General features: G+C 36.6%; 2 protein-coding genes across 3 annotated transcripts; one reads left to right on the forward strand and one right to left on the reverse strand.

Annotated features, from left to right (window-relative positions):
- Positions 1-1,730: 1,730 nt before the first annotated feature.
- LOC111784587 lies at positions 1,731-5,842 on the reverse strand. Its single transcript, XM_023665237.1, has 6 exons — positions 5,561-5,842; positions 5,262-5,394; positions 5,046-5,149; positions 3,532-3,703; positions 3,298-3,438; positions 1,731-3,228 (listed from the first exon to the last, which is right to left on the reverse strand). Exons 1-6 carry the CDS (start codon positions 5,608-5,610, stop codon positions 1,996-1,998), a joined length of 1,833 nt encoding a protein of 610 aa, XP_023521005.1. The 5' UTR covers positions 5,611-5,842; the 3' UTR covers positions 1,731-1,995.
- Positions 5,843-9,306: 3,464 nt separating this feature from the next.
- On the forward strand, positions 9,307-15,639 carry LOC111784589 (probable ethanolamine kinase). 2 transcript variants are annotated; one of them, XM_023665239.1, is made up of 11 exons: positions 9,307-9,647; positions 9,839-9,930; positions 10,052-10,158; positions 11,407-11,512; positions 12,315-12,386; positions 12,550-12,641; positions 12,788-12,872; positions 14,752-14,857; positions 14,950-15,016; positions 15,098-15,190; positions 15,291-15,639. In XM_023665239.1, the coding sequence occupies exons 1-11, from the start codon at positions 9,505-9,507 to the stop codon at positions 15,429-15,431; spliced, it is 1,104 nt and encodes a 367-aa protein (XP_023521007.1). In that variant the 5' UTR covers positions 9,307-9,504; the 3' UTR covers positions 15,432-15,639. The 2 variants fall into 2 exon arrangements, with proteins under 2 accessions (XP_023521007.1, XP_023521006.1); XM_023665238.1 differs by having other exon boundaries at positions 9,308-9,647; positions 12,315-12,437.
- Positions 15,640-19,669: the final 4,030 nt, after the last annotated feature.

A 19,669-nucleotide genomic window follows, 5' to 3' on the forward strand; every position in this document is an offset into this window, starting at 1 on the left:
ATCATGATTTAGGGACCTATCTCTAACATCATAAGGGTGACCTCCTCTAGTTTCGGACAAATTGGATGTGTAGTACTTCCCTACACACGACTCACACGTGCGAGTGTGAATCTCCAAGGCGCTTGCACATCCCGTGGACCCTCTGGTTAAGCTAATCTGTAGCAACGTCCGGAGGTCAGCAGAACCCCATAGTGTCCGCACTCATCATCTCTAGGGGAAGTAGCCCTATGCTTATGAACATACAATATGCATGAGGTCCTTCTAAATCCATCATAATGTCTCTTTTGACACAACCCTCTAGTCTCATCTCTTTCCCTTTCTATTAAATTTGCTTAGTGTAGCCATTTCCAATTTTTCTCTCTCAAAATTTTTCTATTAAATTGCCATTTTTGTTTTTGTTTGGATTTTTTTTTTTTTTTTGGGATCATTTTGCAGTTGCAGGTGTTTGGGAGATATTTGGGGAAGGTGGAGAGGGAGTCCATAATTTGCTTTTTTTTTTTTTTTTTTTTTTTTTTTTTTTTTTTTTTTTTTTTTTTTTTTTTTTTTTTTTTTTTTTTNACAATGAACGTGTACATTATGATGACGATGATGATCATGTCTCGCATGACACTCAAGATCTACTGACCTCTGGACTTCACTATGGATAGCTAGCTTGACTATGATGGATCCAAGGGGTGCGAACCGCTTGGGGATCCACACTCGCATGTGTGTGTCGTGAATAGGGAAGTACTACTCATCCAATTTTGTCCGGACTGAAGACCACCCCTATAATGGTTTTAACGATAGGTCTCTAGATCATGAGTTGCATGTGTCTGCATTCCCTGACCCCAATAGTAGGGTCAAGTATTTCTTAAAATACGTAAGCGTGTGTTACTTGGAGACCATGACACATGCATAGAGTAGTTGTACTTACTTTCTTAGACTTAGGTTAGAATATAGTATTTTTAATTTTAACGCTTATTTATTTCATTTAGCATTTCGTTGTGTTGTTTTAAAAATATTTTCAAACACGCAAGTCCATTACAGTGTTTTAAGATGAAGTTTATGTTTTTATGATAAAGTTTCAACGCTTATTTCGACACAAAATCATTACGTTATGATGATGATAACGACTCTAGGTAAGTAAAAGTTTAGGGCCCGTTACAAATCCAAAAACAGAGGAACCATCATCTATTATGCACCATGTACAAAGAATTTAGCTAACGAAGATCAAACTAGTTCAAAAACTCACCTTCGAAACTCGAATAGGATCTTCAACTTTCTTCCCTCTTCAGCTTTCAACTTCTCAATTTTTTTTCCTCCAACCGGAACAGTGGCATCTTTCACTTTGGTCCAACCACCTTCTTTCCTTCTATCGAGCAGTGTTTCCTTCTATCGAAACATCGGGCAGTGTTCCAGTGCTGGCGGCCTTTAATTTTTTTAATAATATTTTTACTTATTTATTCTTTAAGGTATGACATAATCAAGGATCTGAATGGGTTATGAAGCACTAATGAGATTAGAAAAAAAAATAGTTTCATTTTTATAATTTTCTAATTGTTCAGCGTTAGAGCATTGAGAGGACCTTTCCCTAGTGCGAGAGGACCGATCTAAAACTTGAGATAATAGGTGTAATCTGAATGTCTTTCCATTCATTTCAAAACTCCAACGATCCCTTTGGTTGATAGAGTAATCCTTGATCGAATTTTCCAGTATAGGTACTTCACCCATCACAATTTTCTTCAATCTTTGGATCCTAAAACACACACTATTCTGATTCCATTATTATAAAAGTGAATTCTGATATACCCATTTAAATACAAATTGAAGGCACTGAAAAAATGCATATTACCCCCTTGACACAAACTAATTCTAATGGTGTAAACATATACTTTTTCGGGTTTGTACAATACAATGCTCCCTACCACAGCTCTAAAAGGATATTTGAAACTCGTTATGAAAGCTGAAGAAAATATAAATTCACGAAAGCATGTCAAATAAAATTCCACTCATACCTCACATGTGTAGATCGGAACCACCACCAGACGAACGATCAGATCCCAGATTTGGTTTCTGTGAAGTAAATAGATTCGGGTATGAAAAGTATGGGTCGTCATCCATTGATGGGAGCCTCTGCGGCTGATGAGGATGTGCTATGCGTTCTGATGGTGAATTACTGGGCGAGGAATCAAAACCCGATTTCTGTGGCTCGAGCTGGTGATGACCAGTAACGTCTGAATCACAGCTTACCCTGTGATGTTCTTTGAAAGAATCTTGTGAATAATATGGCATAGAATAATTCCCCAAAGAATCTTGTTGGAATGTTTGTTTATGATCAGGTGGAGTTACAGCAGCTCCGTGGAATGGATTCTCACAACTAACTTCAGCATCTCGATCATTCTTTTTCTTTGTGAGCTCATCGATTCTAACCTTCGCAAGACTGGCTGCAGAGCGAGCAGCCGCAGCAGCACGTTCAGCAGTTTCAGCAGCAGCCTGAGCAGCTGCCAACACATCCTGCAAATCCACACTGACATCCACATTGACCTCACTCTTTGTCCTTGAAACAGAGGGTGGTGGGGAATCTAGATTCTGCTCAAACTGTGGTTTGAAACCGAATTTTTCTTCAGGAGAAACAGAGGGTGGTAGTGAATTTATCTCCTCATGGGTCCTTGAAACAGAAGGTGATAGTGAATTTCTCTCCTCATGGGTCCTTGAAACAGAGGGTGGTGGTGAATTTATCTCCTGTTCAAACCGTGGTTTGAAACCAAGCTTCTCCTCAGGGGTCTTTGAATCAGAGGATGGGCACAAATCAGTTTGTCTATGAGAAAACGAAGACGACAGTGATGGCGGAGTAATAAATGGCAAAAATTGTTTATCTTCGCCAACAGAGATATTCAGATGATCGTTGCTGGGTGAAACAGACCTCACCTCCTCATGTCTCAAGTGTAAATCTTGAGGCGGGATTTCAGGAATAATACCAGAAGATTTGAATGAATCACGATCAGTTTCAGGTGGTGGGGATACAGATGGAGGTGGAATCAGTGGTTGTGCAGTGGCAGCATCAAAAGTAGTAGGAGGATGCAGAGATACTGATATCTTTGGAACTTCAGGAAAGTCTAACGTGTCCAATTCAGAATCAGAATCAGGTTGTGGAGCACTACCCAAATCAGGAGTAGCACTATATGTCTCGTCGTGTTTATCTTTAGGAAGGGGTAATTTTGACGCACTGACAAACTGCGCTGATCCATTCTGCAAGACAGAGAACAGAAACTAAGACACAAAGAGTCACCGCAAGTTGAGACAAAAAGGAACACTTACGAGCAAATCTTCTGGAGATTTGTTAAACTCAGCTTCAGTTCCAGCAGGATCCCAATCTAAGTCGTGTTCTTCAGCGATTTCCTTTAAGAGCTTCAGTTTCTTTTCAGGTGAAGGAGCACGAACAGAAAGCAACTCGATCAACTGCAATCAAAATTGAGAGGAAATATGAAAATCCTATCGACTGCAGTAAAGCTTTTCATCCAATAAATCTAACATAAACAAGATTCTATGAACCTGACGGTTAACACCACAGTTAGGCATGAGCTCAGTTGCAGCTGATACAAATTCCTTCCCATATTTAGCTGCAAAAAGCAACTGAACCTGGAGAAGCTCTGTTAGATCTGCACACCTTGGAGCAGCAAAACACACACTTGAGATTGCTTCTTTCAAGTCTAGAGGACATTCCCTGAAAATTTCATGAGTTTACAATGACGTTCGATACAAGCATAAAATAGAAGGGATAAATGTTCAATACAACTACCATAAGCAACAAAGTGAAATTAGAAAGATACAATTTAATATCATACAAGTTTTTTTTTTTGTCAACCAAATCTAATAGAGTCAAGTGGTTGTCCCGTGAGATTAGACGAGGTGCACCAACCCAGCTTGGACACTCACAAATACAAATACAAATAAAAATAAAAATAAAAATAAACCTGGAAATAAAGAGAGAATAAGATTAAAAGATTTTACAGTCATACAAATTTGGACATGAAGTTTTGAGTTTCAAGTAACTTTGGACAAAAGCTATTATCCAAAAAATGACGAAGATTTTCAACAAAAAAGGAGAGCATGGTGATTAAACCATAAAAATTGTAAATTTAAAAGTGCAAACTAATTCAGTTCCTTGTAAATTTAACAATCAACCTCGAAGTAAAATCAACTGCTACTATATTTCCAGTTTGCAAGGCTTGATGCTTCGAGTCATTTGGCAGAGAAGTTGGATGATCAGGTTGGACAACTAGCTGTAGTTCTTGTTAACAATGCACAATCCATGACTTAATTTCCATCATTGTGAGATGGATCTTCAATACTCCAAACTAGGGTGAAAGAATATTCTTCACATAATTCACTAAAATTCATTTTGTGCATATATCCATTCAAACTTAACCACCATATTTCTAATGTTCACTCTTATCACCAAAAGAGAACATAGATGTATACTAACGATGGGTTATACAAACACGACAGTAACCCAAGAAAGAGAGAGCCACAAGCAATTTACTAATAGACGAGGAGTAAGGCCAAACATTAGGACAAATTCACTTCATTCAACAATGGGAAAGAATGGACCATAGTGTGGATACAACATCTGTGAGAAACTTTGACATCAATTACATATTTATATATGATGCAGCTTCTCAATTATCAGTCACACTTTATGAAGGAAATCTCTAACCAAATATAAACATATCTAATCATAGAAATTAAATGCTCCTAAAAAGATAGAAATCCTTTATACAACTATACTTGTAGAGAAGTCCAGAATTGATTTAAATTTTAGAACCGCTTAAGAGATCTAACATCCTATTCTAGTTTTGTCAGTTATGTGCATATTGGATAAATAAACGTTTCCTAGAATAAAATGTGTTTCATAATTGCCAAACATAGGTTACAGGGTCCATGAAAACACATAATCTATTTAAATCAGTTGCATTCAGATCTTTCTCGTGCTTATTTACATAACCACAAGAAAACACTTAAAAATCTCACAAAAACTTGAAGATTAAATCCGTTCGGAAAGTTACCTTTGTGTTTCAATAATTGGGAGACGAACAACAATAAGCTCACAAAACAACTCAAGAATTTCCTGAGCAGCCATCATATTCTCTTCTCTGATTATATGCTCTACCTGAATGCAGCAAAAGCAGATCTAATTAAGACAACAAAAAGTTCCAGGACATCAAACAATTCCCTTGTTTCTGATCCTCCCGATCAAATGCACTTCAGAAAGTAACACATACCCGAATGCGAGCCGTAGCTTCTTGACCCGTCTCAAGAAGCTTAGCTATGTCTCGTCGCATCTGCTTAAGTTGAATCTCCCTCCGATTCCTCAGCAACTTAATTCGTGGAATTGTCAATTTAAGCAGGGTTTTACTGTATACAGAGAAGAAAATTAGAATTAAAACAAAAAACAAAAAAAAACTAAAATTCTGTAATCGCATATCGATTGATGAATGCAGTCACCGACAGAATTAACAAAGAACGATGAGAGAGAAAATGAAAAAGGAAAAAAAGAAACCAGAATAAAAAGAAGAGATACCATTGGGCAGCCTTGAAGCCCCTGTTGAAGAAGGAGTTGAGCATCGACATGGAGATGAAGATCGAATGAAGATCAAAACGAAAACGCTTTTAAGCACGTAATTGAAGAACGACAAGAAACCGAATTAAAGAATCGAAAAGTGTGGAAGCTGTGATCGAGTTGAGAATTGGAAAAGAAATGGCGTCTGAGATGAAGAAACTGAACCTAATTATGAAGATCATCAAGTTGGAAAGACGATGGAGAGAGAGCGATGGGACCCGACCAGACGCGATATTTAGAAATTTTGTTGAAAAGTTGAAACCATACGACGCCGTATGCATTTGCTTGGAACGTCGTACGCGTGTTCGGTTCCAAGTACAAACTTTTCCTTAAGCCTGAAGAAATTTATTATGTTGAGACGCAGATTTCTGCCATTTTCTTATTTATTAAAAAAAAATGATTTTTTTTTATAATCATTTAATTTTTTTTGTTTTACATTTTTATTTATTTAGAGGGTCCGAGAATGGACCAGTTTACTTCGACTCTTATCCAAACCTTACACCGTTAGATCTAAATTCAAAAAAACTTAAATATCAAACCAGAGACTCATTTGAATAGTTAAGGTAAGAACACTTAGCTCTAATAATAAGGAATTACTCCAAAGAAAAGTAAAAATTCAGATAATTTTATTAATCAAATATCTCAAAATAAGAACATTTGATTGAGATTGGAATCACTTCACAAGTAAGCTTAAATAATTCTAAACAATGAATCTAAACAGTATAAATAATTCTAAACAATGAATCTAAACAGTATAGCATTGCAAACAAACTTAGCCCTTGGCTAAACAAAAACACAAATGTTCCCTCCACTACATTTTTGAGAAAATATATATGGTTTTATATAGCCTCAAAATAAAAACCTTTAACCTTTAAGGCATTTCAAGAGTGGTAATTGACCATAATTAGGTACTATGTATACTTTAGGACTATAATTAACCACTCAAGTAAATTTAACTGGAAAGTAAATAAAAAACTTAAAACACATTAATAAATGTAATAACTATAAATTATCCTCTGCCCAAAATTTGTAACTTTGAATAAGTGAAACTTGAATCTTCTTAAATGTGACATGAATTGGAACATCTTATGATAATTTGAACAACATTTTCTTCACATCTTTGAACTGTGATAGAATTTGTAACTTGCTATCCTCTTGCCTAGTAGGCAAAGATTTACCACTGTGGAAAGGATGATTTATTTGGATCCACATGAGAGTCCAACTACATTGCATTGTCATAATCCATGTTGTATATATATTTGAAAGAGGTTGACCTCCTTACTTCTCTCATGTTACAATCCTGAGCCGAGACAAAAATGGAGGACTGGTGCCAACAGTTCATCACGGAAGAAAGGACTCACTGAGCCGAGATCACTAACTAATACTAATCTAATACTAATAGAATAGAAAAGAACTGTCTTTTCTGTATACTTTCCCCGGTTCCGTTGCTACCGCGGGCTTTACGCAATCAATCGGATCATATAGATATCCCTTCAACACAACATAGGTCATCGAAAGGATCTCGGAGACCCACCAAAGCACGAAAGCCAGAATCTTTCAGAAAATGGATTCCTATTCGAAGAGTGCATAACCGCATGGATAAGCTCACACTAACCCGTCAATTTTGGATNTATCTTGGTTCATATCAAATGCATTATAAGAGTTGAAACTGGGCTTAATGGATTCGTGAGTGTGAAATCTAAACCAAGAGGAGAAAATGAATATTTGGCAAGTTGGCAAGCGAGGGGACATGGAAGGAATTAACACAAAAGATCTGGAAAAAAAAAAAGAAAACTACAAGTTGCATGAGGAAGAAGAAGATCGGAGACACGTGATATTCACATGCTCGTGGCCCTATAGAAAGCATGTGGCAATTTTCGATTCGTCCTGTTTGAATCCTATTTGTCTATTTGTCGATATCTATCCATATCGACCATAAAAATTATTGAATATAGATTTAATTGGAGGAAATTGGGAAGGAATGATCGACTTAGGGATGTTCTAGGAGAGAAATTGCTATCGAAGCTTCTAAACAAGTTATAACGTGTAACATGTGCGAATCATGTCAATCATGTGATTAGGGACTTAGGTTTGAGTTGTGATGTCCCACATTGGTTGGGGAGGAGAACAAACCACCATTTATAAGAGTGTGGAAACTTTCCCCTAGCAGACGCGTTTTAAAGCCTTGAGGGGAAACCCGAAAGGGAAATCCCAAAGAGGACAATATCAGCTAGCGGTGGATCTAATGGTATTAGAGCCAGACACCGAACAATGTACCAGCCTTCTTGCTGTTCCCCGAAGGGGGTAGACACAAGGCGGTGTGCCAGTAAGGACGCTAGGCCATAAAGAGGGTGGATTTGGTGGTGGTCTCACATCAATTGGAGGAAGGAAAGAGTGCTAGCGAGGACGCTAGGGCTCGAAGGGGGGTAGAAGAACAAACCACCATTTATAAGGGTGTGGAAACCTTTTCCTAGCAGATGCGTTTTAAAGCCTTGAGGGGAAGCCCGGAAGGGAAAGCCCAAAGAGGACAATATTTGCTAGCGATGGATTTGGGTCGTTACATGAGTAATGTTATTTGCATGTATGTTCGCATGAGTAGAATACAAGCATGTTTGGGATTCATGATTGTTACGTCTGGTGTGTGCTACTAGTTTATGCTTATGATCCAATCATAGTATGTGTCATGTATGGAAATGTATGAAAAATACCCTTTTGTATGATGGTACGATGAAGAAGCCACTAGAAGTTCAACAAACGAACTCTAGCCGTGATTAGGCCTCAAATAAAGGTTGGATGGATGATAGGTTGGAAGGGCATGTCGCCCATTAGTCTATAAAACCTCGCATAACCTCCTGGCTGACATGTTGAGTGATAAGTTAGAGACATGAGTATTCCTGATCATTGGGTTATGAATTATTTTAGACTACTAGAAGAGTGTCTAGTAGACGGGTCGTATGTGACCGAGAGTGAATCTTACATACCAATCCTAAATTCATAAGCATAAATAAATAAAATAGGTAAAGGTTAGTCAGAATACCGTGAGACCTGCATTGATACCTAAAAATCCAAGTCTTCATTGGAAAATGAAAAAAGTACAAATGGAGAAGGAGGTCCGTCAATAATAGCAATTCGAGAGGCGTCATAAGTAGAGAGCTCGAGCTAAAACAAGGACAGACGATCAAATATTATGAAACGAATGAATGGTTGGATCAAGAACTTGATCTAGACCAAAAACTTTAGATGAGTAGTTAGTTATAAAATTTAAATGCATTGAAAAAATAATTAACATAACTGATTAATTACATGCTAGCTAGTGCGAAATAATGAATTAATTACATGCTAGCTACCCAATCAAACATTCTCTTCCACTTACTCCAAAGTATTTGATGTCTTGTCACTATAGGGGTTCTTGCACCCAGTAAAAGTGTGACAAAATATTTCGGAGGTTTGGTAGGGACACTAATTTGATTTTGTTTTTAAATTATTGCAAATCATTTCATTATACTCTTTAATTATAAAAATATGGATTTATGTATATATTATATTTAATATATCGTTCGCGCTCTCATAAACGTGGATGAAGCAACATCGCGAGCCCTTTTCGGAAAAAGATATTTCACTTCAAATTATTAAAAATGTACCATAAAATTTTGTTGCAAGTCAGAATTAATAAAAGAAAGTTCCAACTTAGAAATATTAAGGAATGTTAAGTGGGACATTTCAGTCATATGGTCGTATGGTGGAGAATCGCTGCGAGGGTCATAGAGAAGACAGAATCGTTGATGGAGGATATATTCTAGTAAGAAATAATCACCGCCACTGTGTTCGCAAATCTCTCGGAGAATTTGTGAATCCATTTCCTTTTGTTCTTTTTCATTGAAAGAAAAAAAAAAACTTGAGAAATAATGGGAGCAGAGAAGATCTACAATGGCTCTCTGGATTTGGGAGGAGCTGTAGGAGATGGAGAAGGCAACCCCGAGTCGTATCGGTTATCTACTCTTTCTGTCGACCTCTCTCTTCCTCTTCCCGCCATGACCCCTCGCATCATGTTCGTATCAATTCCTCTTTCAAATTGTGTTTGTCGTGTTTTCCTGCTTTTTTTTCTTCTTCTTGTTTTTCTATGAACTTGATAGTTTCATCTCCTACCTTCTGGAGCTCGCGGAATGCGGTTACTGAAGCTAATTCTGTAATATTGTTTGTTTCTTTTTGTTCTGAATCGTTTTCTTGTTTTTCTTGTAGCGAGCTATGTAAGGATCTGTTCAACGAGTGGTCGGAGCTGGATAATTCTCGGTTCTCTGTTGAAACGGTCTCTGGTGGAATCACTAATCTACGTGAGTGTTTGCTTGCAATGTGTTTCTTCGTTCAATTAGGTGAAAGAAAGATTGTGTTCGAGGTTGCGGTTGTTACTGATTTCTTTGTTGCTTGTGGAATTTGTTTTTCTGACTTCTGCAGTGCTTAAGGTTACGGTGAAAGAGGAAAGCGGTAGTTGCGTTTCTGTCACCGTCAGACTATATGGACCTAACACGGATTATGTTATTAATCGTGACAGGGAACTGCAGGTGACTTGCGACGCTTTTTGATCGACTGTTGAGTGTTTAACTATCCGTTCCTTGTGTACGCTAAGTGTTTGGTTTTAGTCTGTGTTCTTTCGTCTTCTCCCTTTTTCCCTCTGCCTTGGCGGGCATGGGGTTTCATCTTTTAGCACAGTACGCCCTAGAACAATCTAATTGCATACTCTGTAAATCAAAAGCTAACCGTTCTTACCATGGAACGGTGATATATAGGTTTCATTTGTTAGGTATGCTGTAAGGTTGATAAAGCTACCGGATTCTGGATGCATGGTTCTAGCAGTTAGCAATTCGATATTGATCTCTATTCACCTCTATAATTACAAACCAACATATGTTATAAGTAAGAAAGCTAAATTTCAGCTATCTTTGAAAATATTCTCATGAGATATTTGGTGTTCGGTCATGGTTACATGATAATCAAGAATTATAGCTTTGACGTAGAAGAAATCTATCATGCTCAAACCTCATTTGTGTTGGTTCAGAATTCAAATGTATATTAACTATCTTGTAATCATTCCCAGAGTATTGATTCAACATTTACAACAGTGGTTATATATTACTATTAATGTTGTTAATTTGTGAATGATCAGTAAAATTGTTTTTGGTGTTCTGGTTGGTGTGTATACAACTCTTAAGATAGGCAATATTCTGTTAACTTTTGTTTTATGCATATATACGAGTGTCGAGGACTTATTCGTTGTAATTAATTCACATTTGTTAAGGAGAGTGTCTATTGTTTTTCTGTCTGTAATTGAGTCTAAGTTATCGTCTCTATGAGGAAAATCCTAATCTTGAGAGAGAGATTGCAAATTGCCTGGGTAAGATCTTGTGACTTTCAAGATTTTGATATTTGATTGGACTTGTTGCGGTCTCTTTGACGGTGTAGTGTAGGTCTTATAGCTGAATCTCTTAAATCCTTATCTTCTTTCTCTCCTCCACAATTTCCTATATATTTCGTTCCATTTTACTTTCGTAAGGGTTTTTCCTTCTAGTATTATGATCTTACCCTCCTTACTTATGGGTCTTGAATCAAGAGGTTTCAGGAAAGTCTGGATTTCATTAAATCTAGAGTGTTGTCTTAATCAAACGATGAATTTTTAATTTTTATCTTGAATTTGATTGTCCAAATAATGCTACTCATTGTTTATTTCTCACTTGACTTCCCCTCCCTTGTAGCGGGTGACTTTTGCTTATATCATGTTATTCACTCTGTAATCTCATGAAATCTTGTTTTAGGCAATCAAATATCTTTCAGCTGCAGGATTTGGTGCCAAGCTTCTTGGAGTTTTTAAAAATGGTATGGTGCAGTCATTTATTCATGCACGAACCCTAGAACCATCAGGTAAGAAACATTCAGAATCTATCTGATTTAGACGTTATCTGCAGACAATCCAATTCTAGCATTCAATGTTGAAGATTGCTACATTATTATATAGCCTTTCATTCTCTAGTGGCTGCATTGAAATTTTCGTAGTTAAGATCTATGTAGACAGAAAATTAAATGTTAATTTTATAATATCCATCTTTAATGGTTGGATCTTAGTCTAAAATTTGTGTTTCACGTTTAGCTGCCATTTGTGGGTTGGGATTTGAACATTGCTCTTGAGATTCTTAAAAATTTCCAGTAGTAATAGTAACAATTCAAATAGCCCTTGATTGGGTTCGAGGATATTGTTTGGAGTTTCGAAAATGCTAGCCTGTCACGGAGATGTGTGGCTTTGAGAATTGTAGCCTGTCATAGGGGATGTGTGGCTTCCGCAGACTTGAGGGTAATATTGTGGAGGATACTTTAATATGCATTAGTTGAGTTTAAAATGAAATTGTTTTGTTTTGGAGGTCAATTAAAAAGACGAATTGCTTTAGTTCACTAACAAATGGACTAAATCGACCTATACCCTGGTTTGGTGCAGGCAATCAATTTTTTATTTTTGGATTTTGTAACCCGTAGTTTGAGTTGTCCAACTTTTGGTCATCAATAGAGTTGCATGTGTGTTTTATCTTGAAAGTGCTTTCCCCATTCAATCTCTAACGTTCTCATGTATCAAGTGCATATCTTTCCAACCTTTTTTTCTATCTCTATGGGGGTATCTTTTGTAACCTATGATTAATAACAAATATTTTGTTACTTTCGCTTGGTCCTGCAGATATGAGAAAGCCAAAGCTAGCTGCGGAAATTGCTAAACAGCTTAATAAATTCCACAAAGTATATATTCCAGGTTCTAAAGAACCTCAGTTATGGAACGAAATTTTAAAATTTTACGAGAAAGGTTATTTTTCTTGACCAAGAACAAGCTTCTTCTGGTTGGAGGACCTCTCATGCGGTTAAGCATTCTGTTTTCTTTTGAACTGGCTTTCATGTTTCTCATTGTTGAGTTTCAGCCTCTGCACTGCAATTTGATGATACTGGGAAGCAAAGTATATATGATACAATTTCATTTAAGGAAATTCATAATGAAGTACTTGAAATTAAGGTAGTTTCTTCCAATGAAAACTTTTTTAATGATATTTGTAGTAGCTTTTGATTGCTTTTCAAGTGACGAACTGCTGTTAATCATACACATATATGTATTTAGAAACAGAGTCCTGTTTATTGATGCAACTCATCATAATTGAACAGGAACTAACGAGCCTCCTCAATTCCCCCGTAGTGTTTGCCCACAATGACCTGCTTTCTGGGAACATAATGCTAAATGAGGAAGAAGGTAACCCCTTACAATAATATATTCCATTTCTTCTGTTGATTCCTTCAAATTCTCCATTACCATGCATTACTTCCTCGTTCATATAACAATACATGTGTACTCCCCTCGTGCCCTCATGCACTCACATTTACTTATCCTTTTCTATTTTTCATATCGCTTTCTTTTTCCCTTCTTTATGATATGAATTACGAGGATGGGCTATCATATCGCAAGTATTAAGGATGTTAGTGCCTTATGAACAATAGGAAACGGTAGTCTGAGTTATTAGGAGGTGGGAGTTGGACTAGATGCTGATTGGTTCTTCAATTTGTAGTAATTCTTAAGCGACATCATCTAAATTAAATCTTTTCTGCTTTCCAAATAGTTGTGCAAGGGGAGATTTTATATCAAAGTTAAGTAATTCTTCCTTGGTTTGGTTTTACTTATTTTAAGTTTTAGCTTTTTACCTGTTTGAAGTGATGGCTTTAAGAAGTTCCTCCGTAGAAAATAAATATTTCTGCATGTCCCAATGATTTCTTAATACTTCTCTGAAATGATTTTAGTTGGAGGAGAGGTTTTAGGTTTTTTTACCCCTCGTATGATTTTATACCAACTGTTTGCCTCCCAACGATCTAAATCAGAAAGATTCTCATTTCTTTGGTTCCATCTTTGTCGTTTGGTGTTATTAATGTGACAAATGATGGACTTGAAGGAATATAAATATCAAGATTGGGAGGGAGGATTTGGATGAGGATTTTGATAAAGAGTCTGATATTAGCATTAGTAGTTTAGATTTAGAAGATTTTTGGGTGGTCCCTCCCCTTGGGGGGCTTTCCTAGAAGATATGGGCTCTCTCTTTTTATCAGTTAATTAGCTGTTAAGATTTTCCTAATACCTCACTAAAATGGATTTTAAGGAAATTGTGGAAGATCAAGCCATCGATAAACCTTTTCAAAGCTTGAGAAGTTTTCCTCTTTTATTGTCAGATGTGGGCTTGAAGTGTATGAAATCCCTCATTCTCCGACTACTGCAAGTTAGATTTTGTTTCATCCAGGGTTCGTTTTTGAAGATTTTGTTTTGGATATTTTCTGCCTTTTCAGAGGGTTTAAATTGTCAGCTTGTGTGTAGTCTCTTTTAGTTCAGTCAAAGGTTTTTTTTCCTCCTCTTTTGTCCTTTTGTGAAGGAAGCTGTCTAACCTGGGATCCTATTGGGCCTTTGCAGTTTACTTCTATTTAAGTTGTTAATTTGCTTCTTTGCTGCGGTCCTCTGTTTTTTTGGTGGTTTTGCCCTCTCTGATGAGGTGGGCTAAGGGCAGCGTTTTTTTAGTGGCCTTCCTTTTGTGGTTTACTTTTAGTGTCGTTCTATCTCGCTTGGTGGGGTGTGGTTCTTCTCATTGCCCTTGCTTCAGTCTTGCCAAGTTTGTTTCGTTTAGGGCTCCAAGTTTCTTTATCTTCTTGGCTTTCTTAATTAGAGTTTTGTTATCAGTTATGTTGGTATNTTTTTTTTTTTTTTTTAATTCTATTTTACTTCCTTGTGGAGTTATATCCTTTAAGCATTAGTCTTCTAAATTCCATCAATAAGAAAGTTCTTTTCTTGTTAAAAAGGAAAAAAAAAAAAAAAAAAAAAAAAAANTGCAAGGGACAATATAGAGTGGCTTTGACCGTTGAGAATGTACAACTTAGGAGATGTGGGAGTAGATAAAATGGTAGTATGTGTGGTTTAACATTGGCATAGGACTTCATATCTGGATCTTCTTCTGGTTAGCTAATTTATTTTCTCAGAATAGTGAGAGGGAACTTGACGACCAAGGATTGGTTGCGAGTCTTAGTTTGACTTCTGTGCTTTCCTCCAATAATACGCTCATCCTATTGACCTCATTGTGCATCTTACAAACGTACAGAACGACTCTACTTAATTGATTTCGAGTACGGATCATACAGTTACAGAGGCTTTGACATTGGTAATCACTTCAATGAATATGCCGGCTATGACTGTGACTATAGCTGGTAGGTTCATAACCTTCCTTTCATCTGGAAATTTTCATTCTAAAATATAGGAACATTCGAGTTTGACTTTTAGTTTACCAATGGTTGAGCAGTTATCCATCCAAGGAGGAACAGTATCATTTCTTCAGGCATTATTTGCATCCCGAAAAACCAGACGAGGTGCGTTGACATGATTTATATGTGCTTTTGGGTTCCTACATGATTCATATACTAATCAGAAGTAGTGTAATTTTGTGAAAGGTTTCTCAAAAAGATCTTGAAGCTCTGTACGTGGAGTCAAACACCTTCATGCTAGCTTCTCACTTATATTGGGCTTTATGGGCGCTTATACAGGTACGTACCTTACTCCATTCACTGCCCTTCTATTCTCAGTAACAACAGTAACCATGAACTATTTGACCAAAATGTTGCGTTTTATCCTCCTGCTTTATAGGCAAGGATGTCCCCGATCGATTTCGATTACCTTGCTTATTTCTTCCTGCGATACAACGAATATAAAAAGCAGAAGGAAAAATATTGCTCATTGGCAAGATCTTTCCTTTCTCGATCAGGATTGGGTTGTGAACCTGCGTAGAAGATACAATTGGGAGGAGAGTAGGATCGGCAATCAGTTCACATTCTATAAAACATGTAAGCAATTCTTTGTTTACTGGTTTTGTTTCTTATCTATTGTAAAGTGGTCTTTTGTACTCTAATAATTCGTCGTGAGTTATAATAGATTTGGAAGGTATTTTCTTACTATTATTGTTGATGATAAAAGGACTAAGTGGTTGAGGTATCTATATCTATTACTATCTCTGTTTCATCTCAACCTTAGCATAGAACATAGATTGTATAATAATAGATAGAAGTGACAATCGTGTTTGATTTGGGTCACAAATAGCGACTTACAAATCATCTATAACAAATTTTTGTTCTAAAACGGTTAAGATTTGCAATGAAATGTTAGAATGTTGTAAGGTATTTTTAAAACAAAATCTGTTTATGTTTTTTTAAAAAAGAATATAAAACACAAAAGTTTGATCATTAGTCGTATTTTGTTGCTATTTTTTAATATATTTTATCTATTTGTATATTTTGTATATTTATCATTAGTCGTATTTTGTTGTATATATTAAGTTATTCTCAGTATAAATGTCTTTTATGCTCAAAGTTTTTGTTGTTGTTATATGTGAATATGATGTTTTTTTTTTCCCTATTTGAATTTTAGAAACAACCATTGGCACCATTTATGACAGAAAATATTTCGTTTATGTGATTAACACGCCAGATTAAAGGATTAATAAGAAGACGGAGAAAACCAACCATATTCCCAAAATCCTCCCTCTATTGATGAGGTCACCTTGGCCTCACAGACTAAACATAATCACTCATAAAAAAATTAAGATCTTCATTTTAGTGATGAGATAAGTTCAGCTTCATCCTCAGCTTTTTGAAGTTTAGAATCAACGTGAGTTAAATACAAAATACAAAAGAAATCTCAAATATAGTGGGGTACAAAATTCAAAACAAAAGACCATAAGACTATATTGACACCGATCTATGGCTCCCCTTATAGTCGCACGACTCTACAGCATTCCCACCGGTGATGGTTATTTCACGAATCATTTGAAACAGAAAAGTAGCATGATTGAGTATAAAATACTTAATAAGAACTTCACCTGTACTTTTTAATCAAATTCTTACCACGTGGCTAAGTCGTCAACTTTTTCGATCAACTAATCTTGAGTTCTTACAATTTGATTTACCTTAAAGACCCTACCTCTTTGTTCATAATTGGTCTATTTGAGCTCTTATCGACTCTCAATGTGTTGTATTTGGCTCCCTTGGAGCATGTTTAAACCCTTTTGAGTACTTATTTGGTCTTGAGCTTACTTAGATTAACCCTACTATGTCCTTTCCTATATCACTCGTCTACATGTCAAGTATTTACGAGTTTTTAGGGCATAAATCCCAAGAATATGTGCTCGTGTTTTTATGATTTTCAATGATTTTTTATTTTTATTTTCTTCATATTTTTATACATTTAACGGTAAAATAAAAAAAATAAAAAAAAGATTTTTTTTTGTTCAAAATACTGACCTATTTTGAGCTCAAAATTAATTTTTTTTTGGTGTGGTTATTTCTTTTTAGTTCCTTCCTGAGAATTCTTTCATTTGTTCCTCCCCAATTGGAACAAAAATCATGAGAAATAAATTAACCAATGAACTCTAACATGGACAAAACTGCCATGATAATGTTGGCTTAATCTACTCACCTGAATGGTGTGAAAGTTATCTATTTATAATTAAATAAATTAGAAGGATATGAAAATAGTAATAAATGAAAATGGGAAATACGTATGTTAAGAGATATTTGACTATAATAAAATATCAAATATGATATATATATGATACACTATAATTTAGTATTAAATATCCTTAACAAAAACCATAAAATATACCTTCAATTATAATGAAATCCACCGACTTGTAAAGTATAACGAACACTTTTCATTTAAAATACAAAGGATATAAAATGTAAAATACATTTTATTTAAAAATACAAAATAAAGTGCATGAGTTTGAGTACATTGAGCCTGATAAATAAAACGACTTCAAAGATTAAATAGTTGAAAACTAGGCATGACTTTCCTCTACCAGCTCCTTCTTGATAACTTGAAAAACATAGAAAACATGGAGTTACAAATACCCGGTAAGTAGCCTACTTTCGACCCTTAATTGTGTTCATGGAGAATGCTAGGGTACCACACTCTTTTCTTGTCATGCTCTTATTCTTATCTTGAGAACTTGGGTCTTTAGATTCTGTTCTTGAGATTTGAGTTCTTATCATGGTTCTGGTCTAAGGACCTTAGTTTTGAGGTTTTGGGTAATAGTTTTGAGAACTTGGATCTTGATACTTCTTCATGTTCTTCCTTGGATCTTGATACTTCTTCAGGTTCTTCATGTTCTTGTCTTTGGTACTTATTTATTGTACCTTGTCTTTGGTACTTATTTATTGTACCTTAGATACTCCCCTTAGTACTCTTGATCTCGGAGACATATCTGGATGTGGACTAGGATTTGGATTTTGAATTTGGTCCATGGTGCCTCCAACATCTCTTGGATTAGGATTTGAATTAGGCTCGTTAGTACCCCTACATCCCCTTAGGAAAAATTCGGATTTGACATATAGAGGCCCCGACATCCCCTTTGGTCTAAATCCAAATTTGCCTTATAACCGACAGTCCTAAATCCCTTGTGTCCCCTATGACGTGGCCCTATGATTATGAAATATGAAAGATCCTAGGTGGTTTAGAGTGTCACCTAGTAGTCTTCATATCATGGTAGCCAAGACTTAAAAGGTTGTGCATTTTCTTATTGTCATCCTTCTTGACATAGTCCTTGACCTTGGAGCATCACATTAAGTTCATGAGGTTCTTAAGCCTCAACATTTCATACACGGTCTTTCATGAGTGTCATGCCATCATCAAACATCCTCGATTTCATGGATTCTCATGTGAGTATTCTTGGTTCATGATTAAGGTAATATACCCTCTTATGCTAACTGGAAACTTATCTTAGTTTCTTAACGTCTTGTATTATGAGTCATGTAGTCAACCAACCTAGTAGCTATCCTCATCATGCCTCATGACTACTCCCTATGAAGACTTAAAAGGTCACATGATCGGTAAACAACATGAATGTGACATCCTGCGATAAACGTGACCGAGACATCTTAACATGGGCAGGATGAACTTGCAAGTATGGACGGACATCCCCTAAACATGGTGCAAGGTATCTCATCTAGACAAGGAAAACATGACATCCAATTAAAATTGGTACGGGACATCCCATCTACTTGAGGAAATCAAGAAATATGTCATCATGCTAAAGTTAGCGCACAACATCCAACCTAAATGAGGAAAACATGAACATTCCGCTAAAGCTGGCGCCAGGTGTCACAATCGCACTTTTGAAGGCAGCGGACTTGCGATTGTGCGGCGCTCACTTTCCAACGACAAGTGAGCAAAGCCAATTCGTTCTTGCGTCGCCTACGGCCAAGCGCGTATGCTCGAGCCTCTAGCCTCGGTTTTAAGAGAAGGTTTAAGAAAACGAGGGTAGAGAGAAATTTTCGAAAGAGAGATTTTTGAAAGAGACATTATATAAGCAAGCAAGAGAGAAATAACAACGGCTCACAATATATAACCTTGGGTAGGGAGAAGTTGACAACTAGTCGTATCCCCCTATAGTACATTATGAGGCATTTCATGTCTGGCAGGCCTAGACATGATATTTTTGAAACGTCATACTTCCTAGAAATACAAAAGTAAAACACTAGAATATGAAAAGACATCAAGGGTTGGGCTTGTCATGGGCAAAACGACAAAAGTAAAACACTAGAATATGAAAAGACATAAAGGGTTGGGCTTGTCACGGGCAACACACCTTGGACGAGCATGACCGTGACATCCTCCCCACCTTATTGGTTGACGTCCCTGTCAACCGACTACTTTCAAACCTGGCAATGTGGGTGGCGGCGGAGTCCAGATCTTCGGCGCGTTCCCAGCTAGTTTCCTCCGTAGGGGGATTCTTCCATTTGACAAGGAATTCACGAATCGTCCGTATGGGTCTTCCTATCTTCCTAACCCGTCAGCGTTCCCAGCTAGTTTCCTCCGTAGGGAGATTCTTCCATTTGACAAGGAATTCACGAATCGTCCGTACGGGTCTTTCTATCTTCCTAACCCTGTCAGCTAGGATCTCCTCTATGTCTTTATCTCCTATCCTGTCAGCTAGGATCTTCTCTATTTCGTCGAGATTCTTCCATTTGACA

This window comes from Cucurbita pepo, unplaced genomic scaffold, assembly GCF_002806865.2.
Source record: "Cucurbita pepo subsp. pepo cultivar mu-cu-16 unplaced genomic scaffold, ASM280686v2 Cp4.1_scaffold000239, whole genome shotgun sequence".
NCBI lineage: Eukaryota > Viridiplantae > Streptophyta > Magnoliopsida > Cucurbitales > Cucurbitaceae > Cucurbita > Cucurbita pepo.